Raw genomic sequence first — 24,742 nt, forward strand, 5'->3', positions numbered from 1 at the left:
CTCCTCTCTCTCGTCTGTCTCCTTGATTACTCGTTGCTCTCATCCCGACGCCTATCTGCCAACTTGAATTAAACCACAATCTCAGCTGATGGGCTGGGTTTGTACAGCCCAATTGTGTGTGTGTGTGTGTGTGTGTGTGTGTGTGTGTGTGTTTGTGTGTGTGTGTGTGTGTGTGTGTGTGTGTGTGTGTGTGTGTGTGTGTGTGTGTGTGTGTGTGTGTGTGTGTGTGTGGCAACAACACATGGCATGGAGGATGCTTGAGGCTGGAAAGAGTTCCATCACGTTTTTCCACTTTAATGAGAAGAAATATATATAAAAAACACAAGCCAAACACTTAAATAGAAGTCCAACACTCTACCTCTACATGCGGACACTAATGAAGTGCCCTCAAGCAAGGCACTTAATCCCCAATGCATCAGAGACATTGTTATACGATGGTGATTACCCATCGTGATAATGACGAAGGACAACAGCTGCCTGCTGAACAGCACCACTTTCACTGCGAGGCAATTTAGCCTTTTTTGATTCACCGCTTCACTGTTTGCTTATTCTGTGTCGCCTGGGTTTGCTTCTTCTCCCACCCCAGTCTCTATGAATTACCTTCATATACATTTATTCTGAAGGGTGATCATTTTTTTAACGAACGTAACACCGGCCGAAGGTCTAGTGGCACAATAGGAAATAGTGGAACATTTATATAGGTAAAATGTAACATTTGCTCAATAATCAAAATCAGGGGTTAGGGTTAAGAAGAAGTTATCACAATTCATCCTGAGGGGAACATGAATGCGTGCTGCTAGCATGGGTAACAACAGCTTCAGATACAATAGCAGACAACTACATAAGATGCTGATAAACAGACTAATCTGGATATGCAGAATCCCACAACACAACAGCAGTCAAGTAACTTTTTCTTTTTAAAGATTATTTTTTGCCTTTATGTTTAGAGTTTCGAACGCCAACACAAAGTGGAAGGTAACGGACATCCGGCAGAATTTCCGGCGGAGTGGAACGTCGTGGATATAGACTAGTCCCTCGGTGACCACGTTACTAGAAGCTGTCCGCCTTATTCACCGAGGATTTGTTGATATGAAGGGGCATTCCCTTTCAGTATCAAAACAGCATTCATGTTTTTTTGGTAACACTTTACTTGAATGTATCTACATAAGAGTGACATGACACTGTCATGAACACATGACACAGTCATGACACATGAACCCTAACTCTAACCCGAACTTGTCATGACAAAAACCGAATGACACTTAACGACAGAAGTGTTATGTCATAAACGTTTATGACGTGTTTATGTTTATGACATGTTCATGACAGTGTCATGTCACTCTTATGTAGATACCTTCAAGTAAAGTGTAAAGTGTAAGTGTTAACGTTTTTTTTTACGTTTATAGCCATATAGATATCAATGCATTTTAATTAAATATTTCAAATAGTTTAGGCTACTTGCTAGTTGCTTTGGTCTGAGTCTGTGAGATAGTCACGCTTCTCATTTAAATATAGGCATATAATGCTGCGTTCCAGACACAATTTTTAGCCCCGTAAGTTACGACTTCAAGTCACGACTCACGACTTGGTAGCATTCCAGGCAAAGTCAAGACAAACCCTTCTAGCTAGCGTTAGCTAGCAGCTACCTACCATTGACGTTAGCTAGCACAAGCTGATACTAGCGATTTCTAGTTGGCAACATATTTTGGGCTTCATTTAATAAACATAACCTGTAGTAGTACATCATCGTATGTGTATGCGTATGTGCAAAATTTCTTTACGTTGCCTATTGTACATATTGTCTATGTATATTTATTTCTATTTCTCACTGTTAATTACCGCCGTCTGTACAGCATCAACAGGGGTCAACATTGTTGTTTATGTGTGTGACGTCAAAAACTGTAACTGGGAGTACAACGATCTGGTACGAGTTCACGGGTAGTAAGTTACGGGTTTGACTGCCGTTCCAGGGCACTTTCACGGGTAGAAGGTTGTGAAAACACGAGTTACGGGTTGCCTTGAACGCAGCATAAGTAGACAATAAAATAAGTGGGAATCAATAGACATGGCAATAAATAACTGACAATATAAAATAAAAGTACATAACATATTGATTTATTTATTGACCTAAATTGACTCATTTATATATTTATATTTATTCATATATTTATTTAGGCATATTTATTTATTAATTTAATATTGAATAAAATGGCATTCCATATTACCAGTGTATCGCACTGTGTCCTTCGTCCCCAGCAATCCTACCAATTGGTCCGAAAATGACGTAAACATATTCTTTGTAAATCTTTGCAATCATTCCCTGAAAGAACCAAGCAGTCCTGTCTTGTTGCATGGTCCAAATTTTCTTCAAAACTTGGCATTTTAAGCACGTAGCTTGCTAGTTTGAAGTTTGTTGCTTTTTTCCAGAACGGCAACAGAGTGGAAGGTTAGGGGCAAAGCCTGACATTCGGCGCGCTTAAGCTTTATCTTGTAAATGTACTTTCGTTGATCCAGACTAGGCGCATGCTAATGTTCTGAAGGAGCACTGATGGGAGGGGTTTTGTCATTCCTCATATTTCTTTTTTTTTTTTTTTTTACTTGCAGCGATGGACTTTATAGGTTGACCTTTGGCCACTACCACATCATCTTTCTCAGGTGTCTCTTTTTTCTGATGATTGTTACACATTTGTGTACCACTAGTTCACCACTGGAGCTCTGTGATGCCATTACACACTGTTACCGAGAGATTTGCGATGCTACTAAAATGTCTTTACAAGTTGGCCTAGTTTATCAGAGAGCCTGGTGGGGATACATCACTAAATGGTTAACCAGCCTTAAGAGATGAGAAGGCAATGACTAATCTCTCCTCCAGGCAAGGTGCATTCATCTGTCGGGAGGAGCCTGGAAATCCTTCAGAGCGTCTAGTCTGTGTGTGCTCACCAAGCAGCTGAGCATTACATGTTGGACGAAGAGTCAGCGCTCAGTTGAAGCCAACGTATGGAGTTTTTTTTTTTTGTCAGCCTACACTTTGCTTTGATGGAAGGTATAATGCTTTAGATTCAAGCGGTTAACATCACGGCCTGCCACGGAGCCTAGCTATAGAAAGCTTTACTTAATGTACTGTATGGTCTGCTTCGTCTGTAAGTGGCCAGAGCACTTAAACTTCACTGACACTGAATAGCTTCTAATGGGGGTCTGGGCTATTGCTGCACCGTTAAACCCTCTGCTAGCAGCTCTCATCCGTAGGAAGATTCCGCCGACGAATGCTCAGCTTTCAGTTTGGAGCAGGGCAATAAAGATGGTCAGGTCAGCCTGGGAGCCTGTCATGTCCTTACAGCTGTTAAGGGCCACACATTTTAAATGCTACTTGAAATTATTTTATAATTCAAGTAGTTCGATACCAATTTAAAAACCAAAAGTCCTCTTGAAAATCTTTTTGAAAGCAGTCATAAAAAACCATAACAGGATTTCATTCTTGTATAAAATACTTGAAAGCAATACTTGATTAAAAATCCTTTTAGAATATCACTCGAGTAAAAATCTAAAGTATCTAATATTTACTGTACTTAAGTATCAAAAGTAATGTTCTGATATTAAATGTACTTAAGTATTAGAAGTAAAAGTAAAAGTAAAACAAACTTTGATTATGAACTTTATGGCCAAAGGTGTGTAATGTTATCTTCATCACCACTGTCGTCGGGGTGGTCATCGTCTGTTACCATGGCGGTAGAGCCTGCACCAGGTGCTTCCATGACAATATCATATATATATCATGTCATTATGCTTCCTCCTCTTCTTTAGTTTTGGCCTATGTTTTTTTTTGCTGCTTGGCCACAAACAGGCATCACGTCACCAACTGGAATGGAGGGTGCATTATCTTGGCAATTTAGGAGCAATGATTCACCAAACTTCCTTTTTTCCAGTCTAATAAATTTCATCTGATTTTATTTTGTAGTAATGAGTAACTAAGATGCTTAGGGGAAATGTAGTGGAGTAAAAGTATACATTTTATTTTGAAATTGTAGTGGAGTAAAAGTAAAAGTTTACGGAAATATAAATAACGAAGTCAACTACAGATATGTGAAAATTCTACTTAAGTACAGTAGCGAAGTACTTATACTTTGTTACATTACAACACTGCAGGATTTAAGCGAACACCATAGTAAACAACACACACACACACACACACACACACACACACACACACACACACATTGCATGATGACATGGTAGATTAATGGCTCAATTAAGACATTTTAAAATAAATAATTTATGAAGCACTCATTTTTGTGCACAAGCACAAAATGGCATACCCAACATAAATGCCTTACTGTTTTCAACTCTTTTGGAAACAGACAAGATCTAGGACTCTTCTAAAAGGCAACCCTCATTAACAATGTCATCGATTCAAATTACAAAGACAAAAACACAGAAAAGAAGCAATTTCTAAGTGAGCTGATTTTATTGAAGCGTTGTAATTTGTTCCAGGTGTCAGGTGCACTAAAGTTAAAAGCAGTTCTTCCAAGTTCAGACCGAGCTCGTGAAACAAGAAGCATAAGCCAGTCAGCAGAGTGAGTCTGATAATGTCCCTCTGAGTAACAAATAAGTTCTGTAAGGTAGTATGGTAGTTTTCCAACAAGAGCCTTTTATATAGAGATACAGATACAAACCCTATTAGTTGGTTTTTTTTTTGATTGGAAATACAGTATATGCTTGTAGCTGTGCCTGCTGAGCTTCAATACTGTTATGAAACGTCCTATCATCCTATCATCTACTGGCTTGATGCAAAATGCACTTTTCAATGGGGTTCCAACACCATGTGTCCACGCATGTCACGAGACCCCCAAAGTGTGACAAGAGACCAGTGTGACACGTTTTTCTCTTCCATCCATCAGAAAACGTGTGTAAAAACAAACAGACTTGCAGCTGGACATGACATCCTATGGGGTTCGCTGTACTATAGAACAACCTCCAGCTAGGTGGCCATCCCCGCACACAGAGAACCTAATAAATCTACCTCGCTGTCCGACATGGTTTTTTTTCTTGCTATCGCTGACCTGGTAGCACGCAAAGCACACTACTTGTCCTGTTGTTGGCAGCAAGAACCAACAGAAAAGCCTTCATGTACTCCCATCATCTGAGGATGTGAAGTGGACCCAGTGGAAGTACTTTATTTTTGAGTGAAATGTCCGAACAACAACTCGTTGTTTGAGGAAATGTGTCACGTACTAACACTCAGATGCGCTGTGATCGTTGCTTGTTGTTTCGGAATATGTTGAAAACAGGAACAGAGGACGCTGCTCTTCCTGTGAATGTCTATGCCTTATATATTTTCACAAAAAAACTATTCATTCATCTTTTGTCTGCCCTGAGCGCAGTCACGGTCACGGTCTCACTACTCGCTGTGTGTCCGATTATTATTAATCATTTCAAGACTTAAAGCAGCCATATTATGCTCATTTTCAGGTTCATAATTGTATTTTAAGGTTGTACCAGAATAGGTTTACATGGTTTAATTTTCAAAAAACACCATATTTTTGTTGTACTGCAGTGCTCTCTCTCACTGCTGCAGATCCCCTTTTCAGCTGGTCTCTGTTTTAGCTACAGAGTGAGACCTCTTTTCTTCTTCTTCTTCTGGACTATCTCTGATTGCACTGCACATGCCCAGTAGCTCAGATGTAGATCATGTCAGCTAGCTAGCTCCATAGACAGTAAAAGAAAGGCTGTTTCTACAACTTTGGTCAGTTACAAGGCAGGATTAGCTGGGAGACTTCTAAATGAGGGCGCACATGGAAGTAGTTCTTTTGTAGATTGTGGTGAACTTGTGTGTGTTGTAGCAGTGCTTTGCTATTGAGAACGAGGTAGCATGCTAGCGTTAGCATGCTAGCGTTAGCCATAGCGTTAGCATGCTAACGCTACGAGCTAATGGTTGCGGTTAGTCTGCTCGTTTCGGCTTGTGACGTCACAAGCCGATTTTCAACAGCTCACCCAGAGACTGAAGGCAGGACACATTCAGAAACTGTATCTCACTCTAAACAGCATGGATGGATTTTTTTCAAAGTTTGTATGTGTGTGGAAGCACCAGAGACACAACATAACACCCCAAATCCCAGAAAAAGTGATTTTTTCATAATATGGGCACTTTAAGTATTTGTGCCTATCTTGCTTGTGCATGTTTTTAAATAGCATAAATGGACTTCTTTACGGAATGCAGTTCCATAGAGGGAGTCTCTTGATAAATACTTTAATTGTTCTATGATCTGTCTTTCATCCTTCCAGCCTTTTGACATGCAGCAGTTGTTACATTGTGAACCCTATGAAGGCAAATCTTTTCCAGATATTACCTTTTCATTTGTGAGCACCCAAACCATATGAAAAAGTAGCCTTGTTTTGTTTGTGATGCAAAGAAAAATCAGAGTCAATAGTAAGCTTCCAGTGCTTTATGACAGGTTGAAGAGTTGTTTTTGTTTGTGAGGCACAGGTAATCACACATGGCGGGAAAGCAAAATAACGAGGATGGAACAAGACAAGACAGTAAATAACAAAATAATACAGGAATTGACAAAATATAACTGAAAAAGACAAGATACAACAACATGATCTTACGAACAGGAAGTAGACATGACAGTAGCCCCCAGCCCCAGCTTTCCTTCACGGGTTTCACGCAACTAAGGTGGAAGGTGGGATGTACAGTATCCTCATTGTCCTAGGATGTTTTAACCTGACAGTTACAGGTACAGAACATACGAGATTAAGCATGGAGGGGGAGATCTCGGGTTTGCCAGCCAGACTTTTTGACCCTCTTACTAGTGGGGGTGGAGGATCTGTGACTGTCAGCTGCCCTTTTGTAGGCGCAGAGTTGCGGAGAAGAACCTGCCGGGCTCTAGTCCAGGTTTGGCTGCTGCGGGGCACCAGGGCCTGGGCCGACAGAGCCCCCACTTCCCTCTCCAGGCCAAATTCCAGGTTTAAAATGGAATCGGTTAGCCGCTGTAGCTGTCTAGTGCAGTGGTTCTCAAACTTTTTTCAATAATGTACCCCTTTTGAATTGTTTCTTTAAGCCAAGTACCCTCTGACCAGCGCTAATCATTTTTGGTAGAAAAAAAAGTCTATATAAAGAGGAACAGTACAGTGCTGTCAGCGATAGATTTACTAAACAACAGCCTTGTAACTGAAAAAAACATTTAAATGCTAATGAGAAAAACAAACTGTAAAAAAAAGACAAAACCTTAGAAACAGATGGTAGAAAGAAGGTAAGGCAAGAATAGAATAGAATTTCTAAAAAAAACAAAGAGGTTCGAACCACATCTATATTCTGCTTAAACACTGTTTCTTTTACAAAATGATCCTATAACGCAAGATAGTTTGCAGAAAGTTGCGTCCAATATTTGGTAGCCAGTAACCCTGAAACCACAGAACCCAACTGTTGTGGTTCCAGGCAGGCAGGGAGAAGGTTGGAAACGAGGGTTTATTGAACAAAAACACAAAAATAAACCAAGGGAGTCCTGAGGCTTCAACAGGCGAAAAACTATACAAAAATCAAGACAAAAAGGAATCCAAAGAACAAAGGGATCCAAAGAAAAGGCACCAGGCTAAAACACGCTGAAAAACACACAACTGACACAAACAGACACAAAACAGACACAAAACGATGTGACAAGAGACAAGGGAGACACAAGGGCTAAATACACTGGGTAATGAGGTAACGAGGGGCAGGTGACACAGCAGGTGAAACACATTAGGAGAGACAGGGTAATCAGCAAAGGCGGGAAAACACAGGAAGTAAAACTGTACAAGACAAGAGAAGACAGAAAACCAGACTATCAAAATAAAACAGGAAACGGAACATAATACAAAACAGGGAACATAACTATACACAACAAAATATACACAGACCACAGAATACAATAACCACAACAGGAAACATATAGAAATAATAATAACAGGCAACACAGGCAACAGAAAAGTCCAAAACCACAACACCAACACTCAACAAAATCCCCATTTAACCCCTTGTCACAAGCAACATCACTACAGTAGAAAAACATATTGTCACCATTAGTTGGCAGTGCAAGCCACATCAGACTGACTGGAGTATAATCTCAAGACATTGGATTTATTGATATAGATGTGAGGAAATAATTAAAATGAACATGCTAAAGTGTCTTAATATGATAATGACATTACTAAGAAGTTACATGTTTTTAGGAAATGTGGGTGTAGGTAAGGAAAAGTGTAACTGTGCTCATGTCAAATGTGTGTGAGTATGCTTGAGTAGATAATCAATGGTGCTCTTTGCAATATGTGTGTAAGCTTGATTAGATCATTACCCTTATTGTTAACACATGATGAGCTGGTATTGACAGGTTACATCATTATGGGACAGTAGAATAGTATATTAACTGTCTGATTTAGGGAATCGGGGCCATTCTACGGAGCCCCAGGGTGAAGTAGGGTGGTCCACATCGATGTGTGTGTCATGTAATCTTTTTGTTTTAGTCCTTGTATACTTGTATGCAAGTTGCTTTTATTATTCCATCTATAATAAACCACCTTAAATGAGAGAAATGTTTGTCTTCTGTCCTAACCGACCAATTGGAACCCGCCATAGATATGATTACGGTTTTCTTATGCTGCCTTCTTGGTCAGGCCTAAAGATTCATGTTTGCTGCTCTGTCGAACTCATGTTGCAGTACTATTGACTAGAAAAAACACATTTTGTCATATTTTGATGTGCTGTATTTGGAGCACTCTGTTTCTAATGAGATGTTAGCCACCTCATTCACACCAAACAATCCTCCCTTCATCATGACACTGTTGATGCTGTTTTTTAAGCTAATGGAACGTAAAGAGGGCACAGGTGACTTGCTGACATGAGTGCTGTTTGTGGTGTAGTAGTGACCAGAGTACACACAGTGAAGAATTTCAGTGTGCTGTGAGGAAGTATCAAACCAGTCATCAGGATGATTGATTTGACCTGTGCGTTACCCTTTATAAGCCTTGGGCTTTACTTAGGTTGTTTGATCCAGAGATTGATCCAGGCCACATTCAGACTAGATAAAGAGAAAACGCCAGTCCTGTTAAGACAGTTGAGACAGATTCAACTTTTAGATAATGCAAACCCGACATCACCCTCCGGTGGCCAATCATGTAAGCGGCGATCAGACTTGTCAGAGTGTTTTGAGGTGGTGTGAGAGTCCCGTACAGGAAACAGGAAACATCACTGCCTCTATCGCTGCCACAAGTAGGTTTTTCAACACCAAACACATTGTGGGATTAAAGAACACAACAGGACGTCACAAAAATGGGCCGTTTCAGTGACACTCCCACCTGTCCTAGCCTCCTTGCACTGGCTTCCAGTCCAGTCTAGGATACAATTTAAAATGCTGCTGATGGTTTTTGAAGCTCTTCACGCCCTGGCCCCCAGCTACATAGCTGGTGTCATTCATCCCCATGTAGCCCCCAGGTCCCTCAGATCCTCCAGTCAAGGTCTCCTCCATGTCCCACGGTCCCGGCTTAAGCAAAAAGGTGATAGAGCTTTTTCTGTTGCTGGCCCTCACCTGTGGAACCAACTGCCACCTGACATCAGAAATGGCCGTTTAATTACAATATTCAAAACCAGGCTCAAAACTCCCCTATTTACATTGGCCTCGCACCCCGCCCCCCCCCCCATGTTTTAATTGTCTTACCCTGCTATGTCTGTAATTAAATGTTTGTCTATTGATGTCGTCTTAGCTTAAATCACTGATCTGTCAGTGTATTTATTTTATTTTATTGTTATTATTCTGTGGTTAATGCGCTATGTACAGCACTTTGGTCAGTGCAAGCTGTTTTTAAATGTGCTATACAAATAATTTTTACTTACTTACTTACTTACCCTGCGGCAAATAGCAGGAGCCCCTGAGGCAATGTTAATGCGGCCTAATAGTGAAGAAAAACAGCAACTCTCCAGTATGTAGATATAATAGATGCTTTCCAACTCGTGCCAACACATTAAGTGGGTTAAAGTGGAACTCCAAATTTGATTTCAAAATGTGATTAACATTTGGCTGGAGGAGTGTCCTTAACATGTTTAATCATGTATCAGAGGTGGCTTTGCTGGGTTTTTGTTAACTGATGTTAAAGTACCATCTGTGCTCTTGTTACGTGATGGCTGAGGGTCATTATTGTGGAAATGAAAGAGAACTAGATTACCGGTTGGCCCTCGCGCTCCACTAAAAACAAAAGGTGGCTGTGCTTTTGAACTGGTGGCTCTGACACTGTGGAATATTATACTGCGTCTCTATGTTTCCATCCACTTGTCAATTCTGAAGTTCGCTAAAAACATTCATGCTAATGAAGCCGGTAAAATTCAAGCCAATAAAAACCTGTGCGTAATGACATCACAAGCTACATGCCTACAGAAGACACCCATTTATGTACAAAGATGATGTACAAGTTCCACCCATCACATTAGATCTGCCTATGCCTCTGTGTTGAATTTAACTGTCATCTTTACATACCTCACACATTTTGATTCTATTCAGGGTGCTGAATGCTTTCCCACACCATATTACTGACAAAAACAGAGTCAGATGTATTTACTTCCATTATCATTTATGAACAAAGTAAACATGCCAACATGGTAACACATGAGCGAGTCATCATAGCGTCTAACATTGTAAATATTCAACAAGGCAAAGAAGTGGCACTGCTTTGCTCCGGGGTTCACTGCTTTCTTTGAACAACAGGTTGTTTATCCTCTAACTCCAGCTGGAAATATGTCATGTGTCTTCTTAGGTTAGCTGTGTTGCTGAAATATTGCAAATAGTGCATGGTACAGCATCCATGTTCTACAGTATGACTCATATACAGCTCTCTCTTCCATTCCCCTTTACAATTCAAAATGAGTCCATGTGAAAGGGTTACAAAATCAGCTCTATACTCAACGCAATTTTAAGGTAAGGCACTCCAATTTGACACAACTTATTGATGGCATTTACATTTCAATAATGTTTGCCCAGAAAAAAAATCACTTTATAGCCTGGGAAACCGCTGACGAACTTCTGGCAAATTTGAGATTTGCTCTGCAAGTCAGTCTGGCCAAGAGCCCATTCAAGCCCATTTCTATTTTTTCCAAATCCAGGCATCAATCACAACCGTTGAGGCGGGCTTTACACAATGACGATAGTGCAGCGACGGCAAGCAGCTTCTTGTTTACATTCAACATGACGGCCACCTGAAGCGCAGCAACCGGCAACCCGTTGATGCCGCTGTAGCTGCTATGTCACCCGGATCGTTGGTCTGATTGGTTGAAGGACTATCCAATGCGCCCAGAGGCATTTGAGCGGCGTCCGTTTAGTGACGCCCCTTTGGAAATGGGCTGCGAATGAAGCTTGCCCAGACCCACTCTCAGTTACAACTGAGGATGGTCTGGTGTCAACCAGGCTAATCACTCTAAGGACTCAATGGACTTTAATTATAGATAATACCTGAAACAAATCTACATACCTGTAAATTTTACTTTTATTTTAACATTTGATCAACACAAGTGACTCCTTAAAAAACAGGTGCAAAACATGTCTTGATAAGGCTCAGCCTTTAAAGGGATATATCACTTTATTGGAACAGCAGTTATGAACAGTCTTACCTCTATCTATTGTCATCTAAGCTAGCGACCGACCACTACTGTCCCTGTCATTTGCTGTCAACATTACAGCTCTGCAGGTGTCAGGCTCCTCTTTCACTTAATTTTAAGGACAGTAGTGAAATGTAAATGGCCATCAATCAGTTGTTCATGTTTAATTGGTGCACTCAATTTCTGATGTACTCAAATTATGAGCCGTTAATAAATTAATTTTACGTTTTGCATGTTGCGTCATGCATAGATATAATATGTTTTTCACTTTACTTAACTTTACATCTCTCCTTGGTGTATTCAGGAGGGCAGGCAGCTAGCGGGTCAAGGAGAGATGCCTACGATTTGAGACAAAAATGAAATCTCGCTGAAAGCATGCAGGAACTCATAGTGCACCTTTAAACTGTGATGACTGTGAACTGTGAGTCCACTGAATGTGATACGAAACAGTTTGAGCCATTGTGCTCCTTGATCTTGCTTAGTTTAATTAACCACTGCGAGAAGAGTGCTGCATGCTCAGACACACATCTTTATCCTCTTTAACACACAGATCCTACAGCTCCTGTTTCTAACACTGATCAGTTGATGCAGTATACACAGTGTATTCAGGGGGCAGGCAGCTAGTGGATCAAGGAGAGATGGCTACGATTTTAGACAAAAATGAAATTGCGCTGAAACCATGCAGGAACTCATAGTGTACCTTTAAGTAGCCTCCAGACAGACACAAGCAGTTGTCTAAGCTGAAAGCCGGTGCTCAGGCAGCTCAGAGAGTTCAGAGATTTTTGCATCAATTCTGAATTGTTCAGATAAAATTACAATGTATATAAGAATTAATTATTTTTCCACCCTTACTGTTAGATGTTTTAAGGCTAGTCCTAAATTCATAACTTGCTGGGTCCCCCAAGGGAGTGTCCTGGGGCCATTATTTTGTATTATTAATTTATAATTTTATATTAGTCTGCTAATGTGACCTTTGTCTTTATGTGGATGGTTATTGATGACATCACATAGAGCTAAAACAAAAGTAGAGGATGGGTTAAGTATTGTGCTGCAGAATATTACAGTGGCTCTCATAGTAAAACGTTGTCCTTTATTTTGGAAAACCCGGGGCCATTGTTTTAGGATGTTGTATAAAGACAACGAAATGTCCTCAATTTTTAGATAAGGTAGGTCTGAAAGTAATTGCAGCACATTAATTATGAATGATAATCAGCTCTCATGGGAGGCCATGGCACTGAACAAGACGTGTCCAAAACAAGCTTCATACTGCTCAAAATAAGCTTATTAGGGTTATATTCAAACGACCTCGCTGGGCACATCTGGACCCAACACATTTTCAAAATCAAAAAAATATTTTTTTCCTCCTCCATAGCCATAGGAGAACTGTTTTCACAGGCTGAACAAATTACCTGACGTTGATGTGTAAAAGCGGTGGAATGTCCCTTTAAGACAGACTAAACGAAAGTCAGGACATCTCATCCATTGCTGTATTGATCTTTTTAAAGTGTTTCTCCCAACTTTATGGAAATGCAATATTTAATTGTTGGAGTGCCCCTTTATTTAAAGAGAATTTTGATTGACACGACGGTGTCTCTGCCTATTACATATGTTCATGTTTTTCCAATTTGTATGGCTGAAACTTTAGGTATACCAGGGGCCAAACAATGGTTGTCAACCACAGATCAGTTCCTTATAATAATCACTGAAATGCAAAATTGACCTGTTAACCAACCTTCCATAAACTAGGCGGTGTAATTGCTTTATGGGAACTTGATAATTTGTCTGATGCCATCCATGCTCAACAAACCGGAATATCCATCCATAAACAGAGTGGAAGCATCTCTCTCCATCTCTGCAGCCGGGCTCAGTGCCCCTGCTGTCCGCTAGAGGGCGGCACTGAGGGCCCGGCGGTGAAACAGTCCCAGGCAGGCTGGAGTGGAGAGCCGCTGAGCCGGGGAGAGCAGACAGACACAGCGGAGAGCTGGTGGAGGGAAGAAGGTTGCCTCATGCCGCCGGGCTTTACCGGGAATTAATCACCTGACGTCCAGCGGACTCTGTCGGTTCCGGAAGGAGGATATTACAACACAACAAAATGCATCTTTTGGGGATTTGGACGCTGATGGCGGCTCTGCAGGTAAAATATCATTTTACACCAAGTCAGCTCGGATTCGTGGAGGCTGCTGTCGGATACACAGATTGATGCCCGTTTAGAGAAGACAGGGAGAGGAGAGGAAAGGAAAGGAAAGGAAAGGAAAGGAAAAGAAAAGGGGGACAATGTATCTGATTTTGCCTGCTTCATTTGACTTCATTTTTAAGTCGTCACTATCCTCGACTAACGTTAAATACCGGCCAACAAAATCAGCCTCTAACGTTCCCCACATAGCCTAACGTTAACGTTACTGATCCCAGACCTGCTCTGGTCTGGTTTCGCTGCACACGGACCGATATATCAAACAAACAGGGACGCAGTGGAGCCGGATGCTTCCTCCGCATGATCACACAGGAGTTTGGGATTTAATAAAACGCATCTTTATAGGATAGAAGAGAGGAAGGGAGAGCAGAAATAAGCGTTAATCACATCCAGCCACCCTCGGGTGACAGCATCTCATCTACAGTATGACACAATGAATGTTGCTTTGTGTTGAAATCAGATGCTGGACTTTTGTTGGGCTAGCAATCCAGTTAAATAGCCTTCCATGAGTGAATCAAACCCCGATACGTAGCGTGTCTTTTCCCTGCGCGGAGCATCCGCCAATCTCCATTTAAAAAAATGGCAGTTTTATTGCAACGTTAACCGGGCATATGTGTTGGAGCAAAGGTTTAAGACGTTCTCCACTTCGGCATCCTGTCTATTCAGTCGTGCTAGCTGCGTTTATTTCTCTACCGTGGTGTTCTATGCCAACGTTCAACTATATTTTATGTATTTCTCTTGGCCTGTGTGAGAGTAGACATTGTGTGATTGAGATAAAGTGTTGCACAACAACACCATTTTCAAATCATGTCACCTGCTGCCCGGTTGGCACTAAGCAAGCAGAAATGTCACATTTTTGAATAGAGTTTGGCGTGCAGGTTGAGAGAGAACAGGACTGGGGTGCTGCTGTCTGGGCCACCTGCTGTTCAGCCTATTCCCAGAAGTAAGACTCGAACTCTTAAAGGATCAAACCAACGTTTTTCCTCGTTTGTTTGAACTCACTATGGAGCTTATATTACTGCTGTGGGACTTCATACAAATGTATTAAGCAAAATGTAAGACATCTATAAAGGTATGCTTTGAAAAGTGGTCAGTAGCAATGTCATGGGATGCATGACGTTAGATTAGATAGAATTTATTAATCCCAAATTGGGAAATTTCAGTGCTACAGCAGCAAAATATAAGACACACAGAATATACAAGAAATAATAAATAGGATAGAATACAAGAACTATTTAAAAAATATGAAAGAATGTAAAAACGTATATACGAGCGGCAAATTAAGTAAAAACCTATGTTTGTGCAAGTTGCACAAAAGCGCACTGCTGTGCAGGGAAATGATTGTTCCTGTATATTTCCATGTGTGAGCCTCAGAGGTGGGATGGAGCGTGTGAATGCAACTCGAGCAGGATTTAATGACTACAGAAAACGAGGTGATCCACACTATGTGGCCAGATCAATGGAGAGGACAGTGCTGTGCCAAAGGGTCAAATGTCAGGTCCTAGAATAATCCCATCCTCCAAAACAGCAGGGCCAGCACTGTCAAGGTCTCATCTTAAATCCCCTAAAAGCCTTCATACATTTGTTATTGTTGCTTTTTAGCTTTGGTTTTGTTTCATATTTATACCCGAAGACACTTTTACTGTATGCTACTTGTTGTGGGAAGTATGCATATCAGGTGTAGTGATATGGTTATTGATTCAGTTATCCATATCTCTGTATCTCAGCGTTTACTGAGATAAATCAGTGAACATTGTTTAGGTCTGTAGAGATAACCTCCTGTTTCCCAGAGCCTTTAGTCAAATCAAGGATGGATGATGGAAGTTGATTAAGGTTTGATGTTTATTCTCCTCCCTTGTGATCATGACCTCCTGTCTGTTGACCTTTTCACCCAATGTGGGGGTGGGGTTGGTAGGGGGGTGGTTGGGGGGGGTTGATGCAATGTGAATCCTGTACTTAAAGGGTAACTTCTGTATTTTTCAACCTGGACCCTATTTTCTCATGTTTTTGTGTCTAAGTGACTGACGGGAACAACATATTTTGGAATTGGTCCAGCGGCTAAACAAGCTGTAATGTAACGTTAAACCTTCAATTTGCATCCACTAAAAGTTCTGTTTTTGCCGCCGACAAGCTCAGATTATTGTTCTAAGTGTCTGACAACATTACGGAAAGGATCCCTACAGAGATAGACCTCTTTGTTAAAGAGTAAGATCCTTTTAGTTTAACATGAAACAGCCCCGAAATCACCATCACCAAAACCACCAGACCACCAGTCATTTTATTATCGAAAAACACAATTCATTCAAAGTGGACAGAAACTAAATAAAACTATCAAAAGCCGTGTTGGTTCGTCTTTCCACTGTTCCAACTATCACCACTCTGGTTTGTAGGGCTGTCCTCGACTAAAGAAATTCTTAGTCGACTAACACTTATATGATTTTGTCGATTAATCGATTAGTTGATGTAATCGACAGAGCTGTGCTCTTTGAGAGGTGATTAAGACTAGAAAAGCACAATATAAATGTAGTTAATGAACCATCTGTAAAACTGAGTTCTCCACAATTAATCCTGCAAAAGCACCACTTTAAATCTTGTGCTTACCAGAAATGTGCTCATAAGTTTCTTGGAAATGAGTAATTAAGCATGAATAAGCATAAAAAATGACTCATCAACTAAAGAAATCTTAGTCGACTAAGACCAAAACGACCGATTAGTCGACTAATCGACTAAGAGGTGGCAGCCCTACTGGTTTGCTTGCAATAAACCCTTAATTCACCCATTTACATGTGGAAATATGCTGGATCTATACACACTAAAAGTACTGATTATTTACATGGAGTCTGGTGGGTTTGGTGATGGTGATTTCGGGGCCGTTTCATGTTGAACAAAAAGGATCTTACTCTTTAACAAAAAGCTCTATCTCTGTAGGGATCCTTTCCATAATGATGTCAGACACTTAGAATAATAATCTGAGCCTGTCAGCGGCAAAAACAGAACTTTTAGTGGACGCTAACTGACGCTGAACATTTGTCCTGTAGGGTTACATTGCAGCGCAGTTTACGGCTGCAGGTTACAGTGTTCTCACTCAATACTGGACCAAGATTTTTGTTCACATTAGTCACTTAGACACCAATGCATGGGAAAATAGGGTTGAAAAATACCGAAATTACCTTTAATAATAAGTGCCATTCATTTGTCTAATTGGGAACTTTAAAGTAAGCAAACCTTTAACATATACATGTGTGTATATATATATATATATAAATGTTTATATATATAGAGACGTTTCTCAACAATGTCATCAGTGACCCCAGAATGACTCGGAGCTAATCATATGATCAACTTGAGTTGTTTTTGTGTTATAAAATGTTACATAAATTAGGCTAGGAATGATATCTGAACAAATCCCTCTGTAAAACGATTCAAAATATAGAGAGGAATGAAACTGGAAAGGTTGGTGTATGTAAGTGCTAATAAAGTGGAGATTTCTGACTCAGAGTTTGAGAAATCCCCATTTTGAGAAAACAGCCTTTAAAGCTATGGATTATAAAATATCAAGACATTTTGCAAGACATTACAGGTGAATAGGGTAAAACATTTTAACTAACAGATATCAACATGAAACCTCCCCAGTTCATTACTTACATTAAAACATATATGTGTATATTACAAGTTTTCTGAATGTTTCATGTTTAAATATACAAACAAGGCATCATCTACTGCTAACTTTTGGTGAATTTAGGAGAAATATACATAGGCAAAGTAGGGTAAAATAAACATCTAAATGTGTATTTTGGATGTTTTTTTTTCCTATAGTCCGAAAGAAGACATGCTATAGAAACAAAATTTCTGAAAACTGATGGTTTTGCCTGTTGTCTCCCCTAAAAAGCTGCATTAAAAATGACTCAAACCAATCATTCGAGTATCGAAATAGTTGGCGATCCATTCAGTAGTTGACAATGGATGGATTCATCTTTGTAGCTCTACTTATTAGGCTATTCCTCGATATTTTAGAAACTCGTATAATCGCTCGCCCTTCCCTGGTTTAAATCTCAGACGACCCTCACCTTCCTCTTGAACTGCCCCATCTGGCTGCTTTATTAAGAGACATTGGCAGTTTATTAAACTTCCCCACACTGAGTCAAAACAACCTTGTAAAGTCTGTCACCTCTCTCTGTCCTCGGCCTTTTATTCATTCTTCATTTTGATTCTGGAAATGAAAGGAGTTATTGCATTGATTTAGACATCAGTGACAAACAGCCGTGGTTATTTCTAAGGCTGGTTATCATTTTAAAATGTCCAATATTACTAGTAGTGGCAGATATGCCCCTGGCTGCTGGTAACCATGGTAACCACAGTGAAATGACTACACCAGAAACTCGCCGGAACTTTTTGGCACTTGTTTTCACATAAGACTTTGTCGACAGTGGATTAAGATCACTGTATGTATTCGACACAGCCCTTCTGTTCTGTTAGAAACTGTATGAGTCCATCGGTGGCCAAGCACGTGTCATGGAGAGCAACCAGTCATTCCCAACCCGTTAAATACTGACGCTTGGTCAGTGTCTCTCAAAAGTCACCCTTTAGCGTCTGTATGGAACGCACCGGGCAGAGCAGCAGCTCGACCGCGGCGCTGTAAGATGACGTAGTATTAAGAGAGACAACGGTAGAGTGTAGTATGACAGACCGAAAACTTCGTGAGGAGCTTGGTCGAGGTGGTGGATGGGTCAAACAACACAGGACTTTCACCCAGGAGACCGGTGTTCATGTCCCATTCGTGTCCCTCGTGTCACTGAAACATACATTTTGTAACCCCACTCACCATCTTTTCCTAAACCCAACTGTCCCGTTCTTGTGCTGCATGTCAGTTAGTCTCACATGCTGTGTGGACCAGCCAGACCTTCCTCCGCTGCGCTGTTGAGGAAGGTCTGGCTAGTCCACACAACATTCCGGGATGGGAGAAAAACCTGCCCTGGTTTATTGGCATGTCTTTAAACCAATCACAATCGTCTTGGGCGGTGCTAAGCGCCGGACAGAGCCACGGTGCCGCTGCAAAATAGCTTCGGAAAGGAACTTGTTTTGGTGGAACGTGTACGTTCAAAAGTTGTTTTAGTCGTGCAACAGAAAACTCAGATTGGACAGATAGTCTAGCTAGCTGTCTGGATTTACCCTGCAGAGATCTGAGGAGCAGTTAACCATAGTCCTCAGAAATCCACCGGAGTTTAGAACGGCAACACAAAGAAAGAGGAAGGTAACGGACATCCGGCCGAAAAGAGGAACATCCGGTGCAATTTCCGGCGGCACCGGAGCAATCCCGAAAATGGAACGTCGTGGATATAGACGACATGTCAGTTAAACGTAAGTCCCAACCCAGAGCGTCAAAAAGTGACGCCAAGAGTCCCGACCAAGCGCGTCTAAATATGACGCTAAAAGATACTTTTGCATCAATAACAAACGCCAAAGGCACCTGATCAAACGTCACTTTTTGATGCGATGGGAGTGAGAATGTGTTGACCAAGTGGATGCTCAATCTTCCACCTGTTTTCTCTCTTGCTAAAGCGTGTGCTGATGGGAGCCTCACCTCTAAAAAAGGATGTTAAAGCACTAGGGGTGTAAGAAAAAATCGATACACTTGAGTGTCGCGATATTTTATTTTGCAATACTGTATCGATTTTCAAAAAGGCAATATCGATTTTTTTTAAAATTAAAATATTCATGTAAGACAATGGTTCATGTTTATGTTGTGTTTAAACCCCCTACCACTAGATGGCTATGCTGAGACACACCACTAGTGTCCTTGCCTAACAGTGCCTAGCAGTGCCTGACTTTTTGCTCGAAGCTAACAATGTAGCTATGGCTGAACTTTGGCCTACTTTAGCATATCAAAATTAGCTCGCTAAGAAGCTGTAAACCACAATCCCAAACTGGCAGTTTGATTTTCTGTTGTACTGAATTGTTTACCTAAAGTAAACTTCTTTGACTTTTATGAACATCATGTCTTTTTTTAAATAACGTTTTTCATAGAGAAATCCCAATATATCGCCTTACTCACAGTATCGAAATATATTGCAATATATTGAATCGTGACCCATGTATCGTGATACGTATCGTATCGCCAGATTCTTGCCAATACACAGCCCTATAAAACACTGATAATACAACGAGGAAAGGCCTGGTCTCATACCTTCTGTGGATAAAATTACTGTTTGGTCCATCCCAAGGTACCTGTTGTGACATCAAGGCCTTAAGCATGAAAGCTTAGAGCAGCTGAAAGTCTGTGTTTCCATGATACAGTTTCATGTTCTTACTCAGAAACAAGGCTCCTGACGTTAGTTTCATCTGTTAACTTCCTCAATAAACCGATCCAGTCTGGCGTTTGAAATATCAGAAAAAATCGAAAATCCTATGTATCGTGATATTGTTTGCAGCAATCCCCCCCCCCAGCATCGATATTTTGTATTCATTTCTTTTTACCAATGATTCACCTAAATATTTTCTGTTTATACGGTACCGCCGACCGCAACTACATCATATCCATTTTCTGACCGAAAGCAGAAAATATTTATATAGTAATGTACGTCTTTACAAAGTAAATAAATGTCAGACTGACTGACATGTGACGTACATACTTTTTAGAAAACTATTAGTTTTTAGGAATGTCTCATGATATATTGTCTCCAGAAGTGTTTTATTCAACTTTGGTTTTTGTTAAAGAATGAATAGAAAATCCCAAAACTCAATACTATCGAATCACAATACTTCTAGAATCGTAATAAATTATGAATCGCAATACATATCAAATCAGCCCCCATGTAACCCTAACCCTAGCCCAATTTATTATTACATTTTAAAATGATATCAAATGGAGAAAATCAGCAAACATTCACATCATCTTAGCCTTGTGTTGTCTTCCCGTCGACCATGAACTTGTTGTCCTTCCGGGTCAAAATTGAAAAATTTCTTTTGGCACATTTTTTTTTAAATTCATGGTCAATAAACCTAATTTATATGACATTATAGATCATTCTTGAGTTAAATAGCAGGGAATTATGAGTTATTTTGACTGATAGTTAAGATCAGAGGATGTTGAGTGGATCAAAGACTGGTTTGTGTCAAAGTTTAGTCAGGATACTGTTTTGAAACCATTTTAAAGATATTTTTTTCCAATGCTATAAAATTGAATAAAACACCCCAAATTCAATGAAAGTAATCATTAATTATACTTGCGAAGAATGCTTTACGGGTTTCATACAACGAACATCCATGCATCCATGTTATTTTGGGGGCAATTGGGGTTGAAAGAAACCCATATTTCTAATATAAAAAAGTTTAAAAAAATTACCTTTTTGTAATCAAAATGACTTTTCTGTCAATCAATATTGATGAATTGAGTAGGGTTCTGTAACTAGTAATTATTATCATGAACACTATATTGTTGAGTTATTACATAGAAGCCAGTAAGTGCATCTTGTGGTGAGATTGTTTATATTATTTTATATTATAATATAATATTATATATTGTCACATGAAGTGAATGTACTGAAGACGTGATTGGATACTTTTTTTGTGCTGGAACCGGCATGACCTCTGGGTCCTCTTCCCACTTTTATTCCCACTTCCCTTTTCCGCGTGTGTTCTAAATGTCACGCTGAAGCCTGGGTAACGTCATGCAGAAACACAGCATCCGTCCCGAGTCTTACTGTGTGTTTGTCTTCCTCCTTCTTTATGCTAATAGGGGAAGAGATAAAAGCTAGCTGTGCTATGCCCCTCCCTTTCCCCCCGCCCCATCTCTTCAGACATGTCAGGATGGGCAGCAAGGACGCTAGGGTTTAAAGTTGTTTAGGTCAAGCGGAAGCAAATCACAGCACCCCTCTTTGCTTCATTATTTTAACACCCACACACACCAACACACACACACACACACACACACACACACACACCAGCACACACACCAACACACACACACACACACACACACACACACACACACACACAGAGGAGTGGGACTAGTGTGTGTGTGTGTGTGTGTGTGTTGGTGTGTGGGGGTGTTCTTCTGTGATTAAAGTAATGAAGCAAAGAGGGGTGCTGTGATTTGCTTCTGCGAAGAGTGTGAATAGTGTGTGTGTGTGTGTGTGTGTGTGTGTGTGTGTGTGTGTGTGTGGGACTGGAGGTGGAGGGGGGGTGATGTCGGGCCGGGGCTCCAACAACAGGAGAGACAAAAGTCTAGACGCTAATTATCGTCGGAATTAATTGCCCCAGTTGTCTGCTGCTCCTCACGGGGATTATTCATGGTCTCCTGGTTCGGTCTGGTGCTGAACTCAGTTTTATTATTTTTCCCTTTGACGCACGACATTGTTCTTCTGCTTCACTGTTTGGACAGCAAGCCCCATTAAGGAAATGTGGGAAAACTAAATCCCCGCTCATGTTCATATTCGGCCTTTAAAACAAAGAACCACATTAGGCCATATGGGTCCAATCACAGACCTCAGACTCATAAAAAAAAAAAAAATGAAAACTTAGCTTAAGGCGTTTTATATATTGATGAAATCCTCTGAAGGCCATCATTAAAAAGTCACAAAAACATCAGTGGAGAGGTTGCGAGGGCAGTGAGATGTGATCTAAAATGCACGCAAATATCTGAATATTCTTTTCATTCCCTTGTCATCTTTGTGTTCCTTCCCTTCCCAGGTTGTTGTTCTGGCTGAAAAGGCCGAGCCGCTGTCGTCAAGCGAGCTGGGCTCGTTGCCATGCACGCGGGGCTTCACTCAGGAGGAATACATCATCCACACGGAGCAGGAGCTGGCCAAGGGACAGGCCGTCTTCAACGGTCAGCACACACGCACGCGCGCACACACACACACACACACACACACACACACACACACACACACAGTAATAATCCCCTGCTGTTGGGAGGGGGTTGATATTTGAACCGTAATGGAGCTTTGTTGGGACTGAGTGTGAGCCCACATTGTCCTTCTGTCCAGTCTGTGTTGGCCTGATCACTACAGTTTAAAAAATAGCACGATAGAACCATCTTTTTTTAATTGTTTGTAAAAGCATTGATGAAACTTTCCATCTTCTTCTAACTGTTCCAAGAGAACTGTAATAATACTCTTACCGTTAAAGTAATATTACGATAAATATAGTAAATGTTGGTGTAAGACTAAAATCATGCCATAGTCCAGGCATAAGAAAGTGTAAGCTAAGCTGGCATCATTATATTAGAGGACTTCCACCCATGCAGCCTTTAATTTGACGAGCTGAACCTTTACCCTACTTATTTCCAGCCAGGGCTCTGTGGTTCCAGCGTGGGAAAAAGTTCAATATTCAGTCTGAATTCAACGTTCCCAGTGTGTAAGTGCAACAGGCCATGCCTTATATTACAAGAAGGGGGGGGTGGGGGTGGGTGGGGACGACTGAGGAAACAGAGGAAACTGGAAAGCTGTCTGACAGATAATCGGAGTGGTAATGTGTGGAAGCACAATAGATGCAAACATCTTATATAAATGTGAGGCTGCTTGCTAAAAATGCAACTTCCCAAGTCACCTGTTAGCTTAGCACTCGCGTGAAGTGGCATGAACAGCCGGAACCATGTCAATCCAAAGGGTTGAGGGTTAGACTACGCTGGATGAGTTTGAATCAGGTCTGCACGATGTGAGGAAAATATGCGATAACGTTGAATATCGCGAGAAAAATATTACTTGCAAGAATGCAAAAATCAGGAACTATACAGGGCCAGTTACGAGTGGCCATATGTTTGAAACTAGGGCTGCACGATATTAGAAAAAATATATATTTGCGATTATTTTGACATATATTGCGATTGCGATATGATTCACGACATTGGAGGAAAAATTTTGTATCATTATTGTCATTTTCATTGAAAAATATAATAATTATAAAAAAATGATTGAATTGCGATCTGTACCAAACAAAGATTTTTTCTTTAGTCTGTAGGATACGATTTGTAGGCTGGGATGTCTCTGCAGCACCACAATACTTTATTTTAGAATGGTTTGACACATATTTTGCCTTTAAGAAATATTGCGCCTCCCTGCGATTTGGATATTGCACTAGTCCTTATTGCGATTTCGATAAAATTGCGATTAATTGTTTGAAACACAACAAGACTAAAGAAATCATCCACTCGTGTATTGAACACTCAGCTCTTTGTGCCTGGAATAAGTTTAGTAGGTTCCTCTCTCGTGAAATACTGAAGCAGATTTTGATCTACATGAGGTTAGTAATATGACTGCAGGCCTTTTAAAAAGACAAATAGGTCAGACTGTACTCTGCAGTGATAAGTTACCGTGGGAACCAGGATCAATCGGCATGCTATTTCTCACTGCTGTGTGTGTCAGAGTGATCAGCATCATTGACTGGGCCCCAGGAAATCAGCAGCAGGCTGATCAATCAAGAGAGTACATGTGTAGACCAGACGCTGCTCTCTGGCTACGTTCACACCGCAAGTCTTAACGTTTAATTCGGATTTTTTGCTCAGATCCGATTTTTTTGTTTGGCTGTTCACTTTACCTTTTAAAATGTGGCCTATATCAGATTCCAGTGTGAACTGTTTGCGGTTTCGAACTGCCCCGCATGCGCAAAAAAACAATAACAATGACAGACGCAGCACGCCGTTGCACTAAAGTTAGGGAGCTTATGGAGGAAGTAAGCATTTTCGCTTTGATTTCAAAATGTTTGTGCAATGGCAGCCATAACATTAATGAGCAGGAAGAGAATAATGAAGAGAAAGAGAGCCAAATTGGCTATTTTGGCCTTTTGCGGGGTTATGTTTTACTGTCTGTGTCTAGGGCTAACTCCCGCCGGCGCATAATTGTGACAAATGTCGATGTAGATTGTCGTACACTGCGGCCGCATTGACGAAAAAATCAGACCTGGGTCTGATTCAGGACCACATATGGAAGTGGTCTAAA

At 40.7% G+C, this 24,742-nt stretch overlaps 1 protein-coding gene across 1 annotated transcript in view; it reads left to right on the forward strand.

Moving 5' to 3' along the window:
- Positions 1–13,502: 13,502 nt before the first annotated feature.
- The window catches only part of LOC116058778 (cadherin-2-like), a 105,766-nt gene continuing 94,526 nt past the window's right edge, over positions 13,503–24,742 (forward strand). Inside the window, exons 1-2 of the mRNA XM_031311633.2 lie at positions 13,503–13,748; positions 22,494–22,632. Coding sequence (XP_031167493.1) covers positions 13,707–13,748; positions 22,494–22,632 — 181 coding nt within the window. The 5' untranslated portion in view covers positions 13,503–13,706. The remainder of the gene's footprint in view (positions 13,749–22,493; positions 22,633–24,742) is intronic.

Source organism: Sander lucioperca, chromosome 11 (genome assembly GCF_008315115.2).
Source record: "Sander lucioperca isolate FBNREF2018 chromosome 11, SLUC_FBN_1.2, whole genome shotgun sequence".
Taxonomy (NCBI): domain Eukaryota; kingdom Metazoa; phylum Chordata; class Actinopteri; order Perciformes; family Percidae; genus Sander; species Sander lucioperca.